General features: G+C 40.3%; 1 protein-coding gene across 2 annotated transcripts; it reads right to left on the bottom strand.

Annotated features, from left to right (window-relative positions):
- Window positions 1–5,251: 5,251 nt before the first annotated feature.
- On the bottom strand, window positions 5,252–13,751 carry UBE2B (ubiquitin conjugating enzyme E2 B). Of its 2 annotated transcripts, none has more exons than XM_026063139.1 (6): window positions 13,381–13,751; window positions 10,530–10,610; window positions 9,790–9,815; window positions 8,655–8,744; window positions 7,069–7,157; window positions 5,252–6,264 (listed from the first exon to the last, which is right to left on the bottom strand). In XM_026063139.1, exons 1-6 carry the CDS (start codon window positions 13,383–13,385, stop codon window positions 6,136–6,138), a joined length of 420 nt encoding a protein of 139 aa, XP_025918924.1. In that variant the 5' UTR covers window positions 13,386–13,751; the 3' UTR covers window positions 5,252–6,135. The 2 variants fall into 2 exon arrangements, with proteins under 2 accessions (XP_025918924.1, XP_025918925.1); XM_026063140.1 differs by having other exon boundaries at window positions 13,089–13,740.
- Between the last annotated feature and the right edge of the window lie 292 nt (window positions 13,752–14,043).

Here is a 14,043-nt window from a genome sequence, read left to right as displayed (position 1 = left end):
GGCGCCGGGCCCGGCCGCCTCAGCGCGCCTGCGCGCCCCCTGGGTCCTCCGGAGCAGACGAGGCTGCGGGGCAGAGCGGAGGGAGGAAGTGGCGGCGCCCTTCCTGTCTGCGCGCGGCCCTGTTCCGGCGGGCCGGGCCCCCTCGTCTCCCGGAGCCGGAGCTTCCCCCCGGGAATCGCCTTTTTCCTCTTCCCGGCGACTTCCGCGCTGCTTTCGGCGGCGGGGAGTCACGTCCCCAACGCGGAAGGCGGCGCGGGTTTTCCTCCGCGGAGCTTTTTGAGCTGCAGTTTGAAGCCCACGGCGGAAGCCTGGATACGGCGTCGCCCTGGACGGCGCTGGAGCACGAGCTGGGCCTGGCGCGACGGGCAGTGCAACCCCCTGTGGGAGTTTTACCGCTAAAGTAACTGAGTATCGTATGTTACCCTATATAACACCCTCTCACGTAACAACTGTAGTGTTAGTAAGCTAGGAAGCCTTGAATTTTACGAACTTTTGGCAAGTAGCAATCCTCCCGCACAGAGGGAAGGTAAGATGTTGAGACTGTGAGTAACTTAAAAATTACTTTTAAGGCTATCAACATGTGGAAGTGGCTAGCTGAAGTTAAAGGATAAAGACAAAACTGAACAGGAAAAAAAACCTCATTCTAGTTACAAGAAAATGTTTCCGTATTTAAAGCAAGTGGAAGTGAGACCAGCTCTTTCATTATTTCTTCAGTAAATCTTCCTAGGTCGCTGCATCTCCTTTGTCTGTGTCAAATACTGCCATGCTCAGCTGAGTACAGCAATAAATAATAAGTTTGGTTTATTAAGATTTACTAGACTTATAAAAACATTTTGAATAATTTGAACTAATAATGTCTGCTCATGCAAGCAGACCACAGGAACAACAAAAGGAACAATAAAAGGAAAATCTGTGAAAAATATATGGCAGAGAATTGCAGCTCTGGCCAACCGTTAACCGCTCTTGGATGAAATAGTAAGCTGTAAAACATGTTTAAAGTGAAGGGAAAACTGTACCGTGAAACAATGTAGACTCTCTTCTCCCCCCCACCCCGAAACTGGTTCACTTACAGAAGCTTCTGTACCAGCCAGGTAGAGCTAATTTTTAGCTCCTCAGCTCTGTTTTGGCTGGCAGTAGTTTCCAGGAACAGGTCTGGTTTCCCCAAACAATAAATTAAAAAAAATAAATCATCAAGCCTGTGTCAGAGTGAGCATCTCTGTACGTCCAAACTTGTTTGTATGCTGTAACATCTTCCGGAGTTAGCATGGAGCACAGATTAAACAGCATGTAGCAGTTATCCCTGCTCTGGAAATATAAGGAAGGGGGTAAGTTTAATTGCCGAGGCTGTACATAAATGACATCACTTAACGGCCGTGGAGCCTGACAAAAACTGTTCCTTCCGCAAGGTATAGTAGTAGCTACAGAGTTTCATCAGCACGAATGGCTGTCTGTTAGTCAGGGACAATTGACTGTCTGAATATGGCTAAAAGGTTTGGTAACAGGAATATCTGCAGCATACTGGAATTATGACCTAAACACAAATAGGCTTTAGACCATGAATACAGGGCATCATGAGCCTCGCGTATTAAAAAAAAAGTCAACTTTTCCTTCTAGCAGTACTATTTGTAAAACACTTAGAGGCCTGAAACATTTTTTAAATTTTTTTAAGGTTAAAAATAACTACATTTCAACACAGACAAGCCCAGTCCAAAAGTATTACTTCTAAGAGTAACAGCTTGAGATATTTTGTTGAGCATTTATCTCCTGAAGCACAGATGGTTTAAGATGAGCATGCAATTACTTATCACTCTTTAAAGTCCAGGCCTAGAATCCATGCTTAAACATGAGAATGGCCCAAATGTCAAAGATACATCTCCGCTCTCAGGAGCTGTTCCATACCTCCACCCAGGCTGCAGAGACGCGTTCACATCCTACATCAAGCCTTCACCAGTGGCTGACGCCACCTTCTCTTACTGACCACAAGGAGGCAAAGCAGGAGTCCGTGCAAGCACCAGACTTTGTGCAGTACTTCCTTCCATCAGAAATAGGCCAAAAGCTGCCTCTAGCCAAGCGCCTCCAAGAGGCTCGAACCACCTACTGCAGAAATTACACCCAGCTGGAAACTGCAGTGTCCTAAAGATTGAGGATACCTTCCTAACGAGGGCAGCGAGCCAAGGCTCTGGTACCGACACCATTATAGTTGTGACAGTGACACACCCTCACAGCCAGAAGTACTATTCATAGAAACAATAAAACCTTAAACATAACCATCATTACTGTTAAGTAGTTGGAGAAGATAAAGCAACAGTTTTCAGAAAACTCCAATGGCCTATCACAACATCTAGTTTCTATATGGTTGGGTTTTTTTACATACCATCTCTTAAATCAACTACCTGCATTATGAAGGCAGTAAACAACCTATTTAAGCAATAGATGCACTGAGAACTACTAGCTATGACAAATACAAAACATCTGTGTTCTTCAAAGCTTCTCAGTACTTTTAACTAAAAGCATACATACATGTATCAGATTACAGCTACTGCTAGCTAGATCAAGTCTAAACTTTTATCTGCAGAGGAAAACCTCTCTCATAAATTACTAATATCTCTTAAGAGAGTAATATAATGGAAACCTCTTTCAAGACTGTTGAGAAGCATAGCTTCTAAAACACGCGCCTCTGCCAAATTCTCTGGAAACAATCCTATATAGCATTATTATCACATCTTTTTTTTTTCCAAAAATTAAATAGAAAAAGTCAATTCACATCTTTCCACGAGTGCTCACTGTACAACATCTAACATAATGATAAAACTATATGGCTGATAGAGTGTTATTTTTTCAGCATGAAACTCTCTTAACACCAGCGCAGATCTAGATCCCCTCAGGTGGCTAACCTTTCTGATCCCCAGAATCAAGCTTTCCATAGCACTAAGGGCAGCAACCTGCACTACACACCAGGGAAGGAAACTCTGGGAGCAGCTCACAGCCGGGACAGGCCTGGCCCCCAAGGCAGTCCCATTTCTACATTCGGAGAGGCTGTTGCATTTGGTTTGCAGCTGAATCCCAGGCTGAGAACGCTGTTAGCTGCAGCCGTTCCAGCTCCCCCTTCCTACAGGTGTACGTTCCGGTTATCCGACAGCTCTACCGTCTCCCACGTGACTAGCCACACTACAGAGATCCACAAGCCACAGGGTGGCCCTTCAAAGATACACTTTAGCACTGCTTTTTCCTCCTGCGTGAACTATGTCCTGCCCAGCATTATATGAATAAAGACAACGGTGCAATTAATGGTTAATGTGGGTAAATTGCTGATCCATTTTTGATTTTGGCAATAGCATGCACTCACCTATCTACGTTAAAATAAGGTTACTCACTTTATTATTTTTTTTTTTTTGGTAGTATACCATTGCCTAAGAGCTTACACTTTAAATATAAAAACAGAGAAAAGAAGGATGCCATGGACCAAGGAATGCAAAGTAACGATGAAATAACACTACTCTGAACAATCAACAGTACAAACAAACCAGCTGGTTAATAACTGGTGAGTTTTTAAATAGGCATCACACTAAAAACTTAAGGATGAATCTGAATATAAGGTTAGTGAGATGGCTTTCCCGACCAGCCAAATGAACGAGTACTCAGTAAGCAAAGAGATGGCACATTGCATTAGTCAGACTTAGCAGTAAATTACATTCCCTTATACCATAATCAAAGGGCTTCATTTTTCCTGATTAATCAAATTGTTTCTCTATCAAATTTTAGCTGTTCTAATATATCCGCTCCGAGCTTATTTATGATGTGTACTTTGGGAGGGGCTGCAGAAGTCTCCAAGCTCTCATTCCGCCTCACAGCTCTTATAGGGGATGCTGTGCAGCTTCCTATGCACTCAAGAAATCACACCTCAAGAAACACTGTTTTTTATATACAGCCCAGCATCTACCCCTAGATGATCATCAAAAGCTGGATTCTCACCATCCTGACACCATTAACGCCTAGATTCGATAGTCACCATATAGCATATTAGTCACCGCATGAGATTTAGTCAGACAAGGGAACTTTCTTCTCCATCATACACCGTGAATATAATAGTTACCTTTGTCCACAGCAATAGTTATCTTAGCCCACAAGAAGGCATGACATTTTTAATTAAGATTTTAAATACTAGCTCTGGGCCCCAAATACTGCCTACAACAGAATGCTCTTACGCACCCAGACACAAGTGTATGTGCCTATATACTGTGGGTGCCTACCTGGGCAGACGTTTTGGGTTTGCAGTGCTGATCACTAATTAAATTTCTCAGACATGCACTACCTCCAACCCAGATGCACAAAAAACGTTTTCTGTGCTTAATGAATCTATAACTAGGCTAAAGGGATTGTTCAAGAATAATCAAATCAATGTGAACTCTATCTAATGAATGGCAAATCTCATCTCACACACATGTAAATGGAACAAAATAAATATTAATGTAGGTGGTAAAGTGAAAAAACGTTCAGAATTTAGACTAAATCTTAAAAACAGAAAGCTTTTCAGAAATGCATTTGTAAACAAAACCCATTGTGTTTATACTGATTTATGCTTGGTAACACTACTTCTCTGGACTACAGTTTTACTATAATTTCACCACAGTCAAAAGGCAAATTAGATTCTTTAGTGTTTCTGATAATAACCACAAGTAGACTTAACTTTTTTTTTTAAATACAAATTCACTGACTCTTAAGAAAATTGACTTTTCAATTTTGTGAAGAGATTTTTGTTTAGTATTAATTGTAAAGCCTTTGCAAACTAGTTTTCTAAAAATTCTCATCCACAGTACAATAGTTTTGTTCCACCAGCTACTACCAACACAGCAATGTTTGATTAGCATTCCAATGACAGTTTTTAAGCCTAATAGTGCTGCTCCTAAAAACTATACATGCTGTTTGGGGGTTACTACATGGGTAACGCTGGTTGGAGTGAAGACCAAAGGATTACAATTTTGTTGCTAGGAGAGAAAAGGCCTAACTTATTTACTGTAATCATCCACCCTGGCTTTCAGAATACAGGAAGAAGTTACCAAGCCAACATTTACAAGAACAAAACCAAACTTCTTTAAAACTAGCAGCTTCGAGAATAGCTGGAACCTCTGTGAAACAGACGTGAAACCTGACCACCTGTGTCACACAGGTAAATTCCAAAGAAGAACTCCATTTTAATCGGCAAGCATTTTTTCTTCTCTTGATGATTAATTTGTTCCCTACCCCAAGGGGGGACTGAAGGGAGACCTCTTTAATTATTAGAAAAATATTCAAAACCATTTTACAATATCAGGACAAGTTTAGATGACAACATTTTACAACTTTGTAAAATACAATCTCCCTGAAAAATAAAAGTTATAAGAATACATTATCATCAAATCTGGTGATCCGCATCCCATTTGCAACTATGCCGCTGGTTTATAATGGGATTTTTAGCAAAACATTTACATCTGTTTCCCCATTTGTAAGGTGGCAGCCACTAATGCTTCTCTTCCTCATACAACTGAGGACGCATAATCAAGTTAAGCTCTGGTGCAGATGCAGAGAAATCCAGTGAAGACGGTTACACCATAAGATTAACTTTTCTGTTTGTAAAGTGCATGGTATAATTAGCATGTATCAAAAGGAAGAACAGACTAAAAATGAGTCCTTTGAAAGAGATACAGAGTGAGAGAAGAATGTCTTGCACTGAGGTTATGTATTTAACAGTTTTACATGAAATATTTATATATAAAAACTTTAAGTGCTTTTCTCCAATTTAAAAATCTAAAGAATTCAAAAATAAGGCATTCAGTATTTGAAAAAGTACAGATTTACAAAATGTGTATATTCTGTCATGAAAACTCCACACCAACATTATACACTTGGAAAAAAAATACAAACAGGATATATTACAAATTTATGTAGCAATAACTTAGTTCATACCATGCAATAAAAAGTACGTTAATCAAGATACACAAGCTTTTAAGTTCTCTAAACTGGAGGGCTTAATTTTGTTTGCAAATGAATTTTTATGCAAATTCTTAGAACTGTGGCACTTGAAATTTCTGGTAGCCTTTCTATTGAGAGTTAAATTGTACATAATGATTATGAGGATGAAGAGGAACAAAGCAGCTGTTACGAATCATTCCAACTTTGTTCAACAATAGCTGAAACTCTTTTCTCATATTCACGTTTGTTCTCCTGATAAAGTTGTGCTGCCTGACTGTTTGCTGGACTGTTTGGATTAGGTTCATCAAGCAGAGACTGTAAAAAGTGGAAAACAAAAAGTGAGACACAAACCAATACATTTTGGATAAAGGGGGGAAAAATAATTAAACACAAAATTTTCAAATAGAGTGCGTTTCAGGAAGCAGACATGACTCAAAAGAGCCCACTTGAGAAAGCAGGTTAAACTCTTGGTTAGGCACCCATAATTAAACTACTGAACCTCAAATACACATTGCTTAAGCATTAGCACTGAGTACGTTTCCAGGTTCCTTACATCCTTCACAAACCTAACAGATGCATGGTCAGTGCCAGTTAGCAGTATGATGTTCACTGACTGTTTGGTGGTTACACTAATATTGTCATGCACAAGTATTGCCTCCTATAAAACTTCATTATAGAAAAATAAAACTCATGACATAAGAGGAAAAAAAATGTCAAATTTTTTTACTTATTTCAAGTAAAAAAAATTTCAGCAATATTGTCCGTCTCCTTGAGGATTTCATTGGTCAAGCCTTCAGGAAAAAGTTATAATGTTTCAAACATTATATTAGGCAATTTTTAATCTGATGCCATATATTGACTAAAAACAGTTAAAAAGGAATCCAAATCAAAAACTGTCTTCCTACGCAAATTCTCTAGCGGCAATTTTGTATCTTAAAAACAGTAATTTCATAGTTCAACACCAAAGTTCTTAAATGAACTAAAAAGCTACTGCTTAGTTCACAATTATTTGAAGATCCCTCGTATAGATAACTGCTAGCCACACCACTGAGCTCTGTGTAATCCAAGACAGAGACTAATCTCAACATATTCCATTTGTTAAAATAAATTTAAAGTTACCTGAATTGAAGTTAAAATAGATGAGACATCATATGTTGGGCTCCAGCGATTCTGAAGGATATCTAAACATATGCTACCATCCGCATAAACTGTGAATACAGCACAGGTATCATTTAAAAACTGTCAGATTTATTTTACATTTTGTTCATTAAATACTGCTCAAGGAAGAGTTACTATTCCAATTCAGTCTGTGTTTAAATTAGTGCTTTATGAAAAGGGATAGCAGTCACTGAAAACATTTAGTTATTTCCAACAGTCTTATGTAGTTTGACACCTTGTATTTTGAAAGGGATACATTACTAGAAGTAACAAAACACTTTAGAGGAAAAGAAGACAGTCCACAGATTACGGCACCAGCACAGGAATTGGCTGACCTAGACTCAGTTTCTTACTCCTCTTGTGCAACTGGCTCAGATTCACGAACAGATTTAATGCCTCCCAGGGAGCAGCGAGACATTTACGGCAGGAACAGAACGCACAGCACCAGCTAAGGGTCTCATATTCACTACACACTGAACGGGGAGAGCTCAGTATCCTGCTTTCACATGCTCTACACCCAACAAGACGAACAGGAGAGTCACTAAGGCAGTCAGTGGAAAATGCTGAAAAGTGCACCTGAAATCCTACTTTCACATAAAAGCCTATACAGAACTGGGATTCACGACTGAAACTCCCACACCCTGGTCTTCCAACTTGTTCCTGACAATAATAATACCCCCCTCCCCACCACACACAGTCAGAGGCATATTGGCCTGTATCTTATATGACAGATGAATGGTTTGATAGCATGTCTAGAAAGCCATAGAATTGAAGTCAAGGTGAGTCTCTGTTTAAAGAGGGCTCAAACCTGTACCTTGCAAGAAAATCCCTGGGCACCAAGCTACAGGAAATGCTGGAATGGGTTTATGCTTCAACCCTCAAATTGAATCTATACCTCTTTGCAACAGAGGGGCTTGGAAAAGCAAAAGGCATGGTTTATAATTTTGTATCAAGAATCAGCACTTCAGAGGTTTTATCCAGTGGAGTAGGAATCACAGCTTTCCCCCTCACAGGGCTGCCTCCTGCACCACGTTAGAGCCAACATCGCTGGGCCTCCCCCCAGCTAATACCACACATTCTCACCCTCTTCTTTGTGCTCGTACTAGTTGGGACAGTGAACCAAATGAAAGTATTGCTTTGGTTGAAGACTCACCTGACAAAAATAAATAACACTTAGCTCGAGCAGTTTCCTACTGCAGCGCATGATGTGTCTGCACGTATACAAGTGCTGGCACAAGGAAGAGGGCAGTCATCTGCAAGCAGAATTGCCCTTTTAAGCCGAGTGCAGCTGCTGCTGGAATTGCTCATGGAACCACAGACTTTGCTACTGAGGCTACATGTATCGACCAGAAAAAGACGGATAGCTGCTTCTTAATAGCATAATATTTCTTAATTTTTGATCGAGCAGCTAATGTCTTGGACATCTACTTAGGAGGTGGCAAGGGAGAAAGGTGAAGAGCCGTTACGAATTCTGCAGCTTCACAGGATACATGACCACATCACAGTATTTGGTAGATATTATGGCTAAATAAAAATGAAATACTCACCATTTGGATGGAACATTTTTGATAAAAACCTAACAGTTGGAGGTTTATTTGGATATTCTTCTGAAAACTCTATTACTAGTTTAAAAGTACCTGTCCAAACAAACACAAACACAATCAGATAACTAACAGTGATAAAAACGCCTCTAGGAACATGCAACGTAACTTAATTCATGTGCTCCACAATCAATATCTTCCCACCAATATATAAACAGACAACATTGCATCTGGTTTCTTTTCATGTATTTCAAGTAATAATGGAACTACTGCTTGCTGCAAGTAATAAAAGCAGCAGCATCTAGGTAAAAGTTTGGAGACTCAGTGAATACACAGAAAAGCAGCTAGATCCGACATCAATTATCCCACTGCCTTTCCCCCTTTCTTCAGGGGCCCAATATGTCAGTTCAATAGACTTCAGTGACTTTAAAGCTTTTCATTAAGAAGGCACTGTGGTGTCAGTAAATAAAAATTGAACTTTCATAATCAACAACCTCAGTCTTTGCAGCTCATGACTGATCACTGAAAACCTTCATTATGGATCAGTGAATAATTTACTGTAACTCCTCCATCCCAAAACAGAGACAAATGCATCTGCTGCAGTTTACTGCAATACCACTATAATTATTAAAGTCATTATTCCTCATATGCCTAAGGGAGGATCATTACACACATTAACTTTCATGTTTATCCAGCAATTTGGTATTCCTCCCCTCCTCATCGAGTTTTACATTCAGAACAATTCACGATTTTTTACCTGCTCTTAGTAAGAAAAACATGCTCCAAAGATGAAAACAGAAAAAACATACTATTTTGTTAAAATTAACTGTAGGAGATACAAAAACATCTGGCAGCATTAGACCAACTTCCTCCACTAAGAGCTCCAGCGTTCCATGTATAAACCAATCTAAATATAATCCTTGCTTCATAGCTTTATAACTAACCATCAACCACCTTGACAAGAGAACGCTTAGGTCAAAATACTGCATTTTCACAGTCAACAAGACCATACTCATTTACTCCTTCTGCTTGTTTTGCTTATTCCAATTTTATAACAACTTCCCCCCCCCCCCAAGCAGAACAGTGTTAATACTGGCAACATTTACAAAACTGACAGAAGAAATAACAGTTAGCTGCTTACCATCTTCGAAAGGGGTCCCTTCTGGCCTGAAAGGTTTCAAAAAAACTCCAATTAAAAAAAATGATCAATACCTACTTCTAAACATGTACAGTAAATATATAACTCCTCCCCCCCAGGACAGAAATAGAGACAAACACATAAACATGTATCCAGATGTAATCTCTGGGAACTTTGTCATCTTTAATACACTTTCCCATAGCTAAGCTTTCAGTCAGGAAATCTACCTTATTATCATCCCAAATAAAGCATACGTTAGATCACACATAGCTTGACTGGAATTAGTAGGAAAGCCTACTAGTAAGCCTAGTTTTATAAAAAAAAATACTAAGCTAGTTCCTGTTCTATGGGATACAATACTTCCTAGACAGAACCTGCACCTAGTTCTGTTGAGAATCAATCCCATCACTGCTAATACATCTGGATTTAACAGCCAAGGACTTGCAGTTCTTACCTCCTTTTAAGAGCAACACTGCTTTTTCATAATCCAACACAGTCTATCCTGTTTATTAAGCCATATACAAATTTTGAACAAAAGAGACATACATTTTAACTCCTTTCCTAGATATTCTGTATTACCCCTGAAAAAGATTTTCCTATAACAACACACTTGGTCATTTTTGCCAGTTTCTTGACTCTATGTACACAAAACAAAGGGAATACTGTAATATATGTATATACACACATATATTATTGTATTTAGCCCTTCAATATAGGCCTTTATAGTGAGCAAAAACTCTTACCCAAATATAACTGCATTCCATTGCATTATATTATTCTCAGACGGTGCACCACTGACACCCACAGGAGGGTCTTCTTGCAATCTAAGAATTACAAATATAGAATTACAAGCCTTATATAAATGAAATACCTACTCCTACAGGTAAAATTTAATAGTAATATACAGAGTTTGTAAATCTTCTCATTCCAAATTAGAGAATACATGTTAGCATTATGTGCAAATTAATAACATTACAAAAGACAAAAACCTAGAAGATGCACATCAAGCTTTTCCCCAAGTATTACACTGATGGCCAAACAGGTTAGATAAGTGCGCAAGGAGCAAAGCATCAACTGTAAGAATAATTTAAAGCACCACATACACTGGGACTGACAGTAGTAAATTATGAAAGAGCAGAAAGAGCAATTCCTGCTGGTTGCTGCAATGAAGTAGTAAACAGATCACAAACTGAAGCATTAGCTATTAGTATCCGAAAATGGGCCAGAGATACTTATACGACAGCTTATTGAAACTAAGCGCAAAGGACTGTCAATGGAGCTTTCCCTGCATTTTCAGCTTAGCATGTGAGATGTGGCTAAACTTGGTATAAACCCATTCTGGCTGCCAAGCTGATTGCTTTGAAAGGGAAGGGGGAGCAAGGGAAAAACCTCTGTACTGCTCCCTGTTACCAGTTCAACAAATGTAAATATTTATCTCTAAAGTAATCATGGAAGCGTTTTAAATTCTTTTTAGTCCCTTAATCCTAGGACCAGGGAAAAATGCACTACTTACTGAAAGTCACAAGCTTGGGCCAAACAGGAATATACACCATAACCCAGGGAAAGGATCCAAATACTCTCATTCCGCTCATCCTTTTGTCTACCAATGTTTCTACTTAAGGATTTCATAAAGCCCCAGAACAGTGAAAAACAGCAAGCCCCAATCACATGGTAAAATTCTGCCACATCAAACCCCTTCAGCGACTGCTCCTATCAATCTCACATATTCAGCCTCATAATTATGAAAGAATAAAGAAAATGAAGCAACTGCCCTTGCTTCAAAAGCAATTCTTAAGTATTAACATGAGGTCTAACCACGTAACAGCATACTATTATGGGCAAGTCTTCACTGAGAGGTCTGTAGACCAAGAGAAAATTCTAACTAGATTTGCGTGTGCAAGTGCACATTTATTCAGAGCTGACACTGGTCTACAGTCCTGTTACGCCCTGTAAGTTTTCATGTACTGGCATTTCCTAAGTCTATGATATAAAGTGAGCTAAAATTGCATGTGTACATGGGCAGCAAGCAATGACGTTACCCTACAAAGACAGGGCAGAAGCAGGGTTCTGTCTGTTTGCAGTTCAGATCCCCTCTAAACTCTGTGTTTACATCCTTGTTCTCTGAGCACACACAGTTCAGACAGCTTAATATCAACAGCATAAACTGCCTGCTATTTTGGTCAGTGAGAGCAGGAATGTGACTTCTCCCTACGCGATCGCCAGACTGCATGCCAATAATAATGCCTAGGCACTAAGCCTAATAACGCATCTGAAAGATGGCTTTGGTTCCTAGATCACTTAAAAAGCTCCTGTGCATCCCACTGTCAAAGAGTACAGAAAAGTTTGTGGCAGGGAAGGGAAACTAGACCGGTCTGAACAGAGCCCGGAAATATTTAAGAAATAGGGATAATGTAATATTTATAGCTCCTTTTCCAAAAGCAAAAACAAACCTAGTCAGCTTATTTTTGTTGCTTTAGTCAAAAAAATTAAAAGGAAGAGGAAAAAAAAAAATCTGTTGAACTGATCTTTCTTCACCACTGTTGACAATCGCAGTATGAAAAAGGAGTTTATATTTAACAAACTGAATCAGAGTTCACAGCACACATTGTCTGCTTCTTTCAGTATGAGGTAAGATTAACATAAGGCTAAACAAAAATATAACTTAAGGGTAGGAGGGAGAAAATTAAAAAAAAATGATATGAAAATGTTACATAAATTTTGAGGCATGGACGTTCTTATACATGTATAAATGAACTTGAACTTGTTCCATATTTTGCTGTATTTATTTGGTTTTACTTTTCTGACAATTTAAAGTCTTATCTCCATCTCAAATTTCAAAGTTATCAAATCACTCCTCCTAAGATAATCCCTTTCTACTACTGATTACAAAACCACAGAAAACATGTCCAATTGCAATCCTGAAAAATCACTTCATCCTTCACCCTGAACACATGACTACTTTTGTATTAGGTTATACAAATGACAAGGGGGGGGAAAAAAAGTCCGAATACCCTATTTTAGTTTAAGCAGAATTCAAGTGACCTTCTGCTCACAGAACACTAACACCCAAATAAAACATAACAGTAAGGTAGGGTCCACTTCTCAAAAATGTCTGACTTTGTAACTTGGTAGATTCAAAAAAAAAACCCCAAAACCCCACACTTTTAACATTGTAGCTTTATATGCAATCACATAAAACATCTACATACAATATGCATGTGTCAACTGTTTACTGATGTATTTTCAGGTACTGGTATAACACAGCTATGCTAAAAAAAGAGACAGTATCAAAGCTGACTCACCTCCAACAAATTATGTTGATTTCTCTGGACTGCAATCACTCATATGTACCAGGAAGCTTACAAAAAATATCTTTTTCCACACTCTCAATTATGAACATATTTACATGCCAGACTGGAAATAAATTATTCTAGAGTCTGTGGTTCAGCCATTAGCATTTAAAAGAGCTCAAGAAGTAATCATTAGTTGTACTGTTTGTACATATTACAGATTCCTTGTTATTGAGGAACACACAGAAACATTAATTTTTTTGTTTTTAATCATATACAGGCAGTGTTTAGCAGTTTTCCATACTTCATTTTTGGATGTCCACCCCGAACTGAGAGATCGTCAGAGACACTGACAACCCGACAAGCCTCAGCAGCACCTGAATCCTGGCCGTTCTCTCCAGAAAAGCGGGCCAAACATCTCAAGCACGCAAAACCTCGTGCGAGGGGAAGAGAGGGGGCGCGGGGGCAGCACCTCGGGAGCGCTCGGCCTCGGCAAGCGCTTCACCTCCCGGCCCTGCTAGGAAGACGTGCCCAGAAGATATTCGCGTCCAGCCTCCCGCCACGGCTTGGTTCAGCCCCCCCTCGCCCGCATCCTCGGGCAGCCGGTATTCGAGGCCGTCGCCGCGCTCACGGCTCACGGCTTTTCTGCTCGGCAGGGCTCCGAATTAAGCTTCCACGTCACCGCGGCCGGCGGGTTTCGGCGGCGCGATGCCGGGCGTTTCGTCCGAAATCGCCGCAGCCGCGGGGCCCCTCCGCGCAGCGCGGCGCAGCGCCGCCACCGTTGCGAAGGCTGCGGCCGCAACTTTTATCCTCAGACGCCCCCGGACGCCGGCGAGCAGCGGGCGGCTGCGGCGGAAGCGGCGCCAAACAAAAACAAAAGCGGCTCTGCGCGGCGAGGGACGCGATCGCAACCCCCTGCGGCCGCGGGGGGGGCGCAGCTCCCTCCCTCCCTCCCGCCGCCGCCGCC

The sequence above is a fragment of the Apteryx rowi genome, unplaced genomic scaffold, assembly GCF_003343035.1.
Source record: "Apteryx rowi isolate R43461 unplaced genomic scaffold, aptRow1 scaffold_2, whole genome shotgun sequence".
In the NCBI taxonomy this organism is placed as follows: domain Eukaryota; kingdom Metazoa; phylum Chordata; class Aves; order Apterygiformes; family Apterygidae; genus Apteryx; species Apteryx rowi.
Note: the sequence above shows the minus strand (reverse complement) of the source record. Positions and strands in the feature narration are given on the sequence as shown.

Bases quoted from the DNA above. Each gene is read 5' to 3' on its own strand.
- UBE2B (XM_026063139.1), bottom strand. The intron at 7,158-8,654 runs GTGAGTATTTCA...CTGTATTCACAG, and splicing joins AAAAATGTTCCATCCAAATG to TTTATGCGGATGGTAGCATA. The intron at 6,265-7,068 runs GTAACTTTAAAT...CACTTTTTACAG, and splicing joins CTATTTTAACTTCAATTCAG to TCTCTGCTTGATGAACCTAA.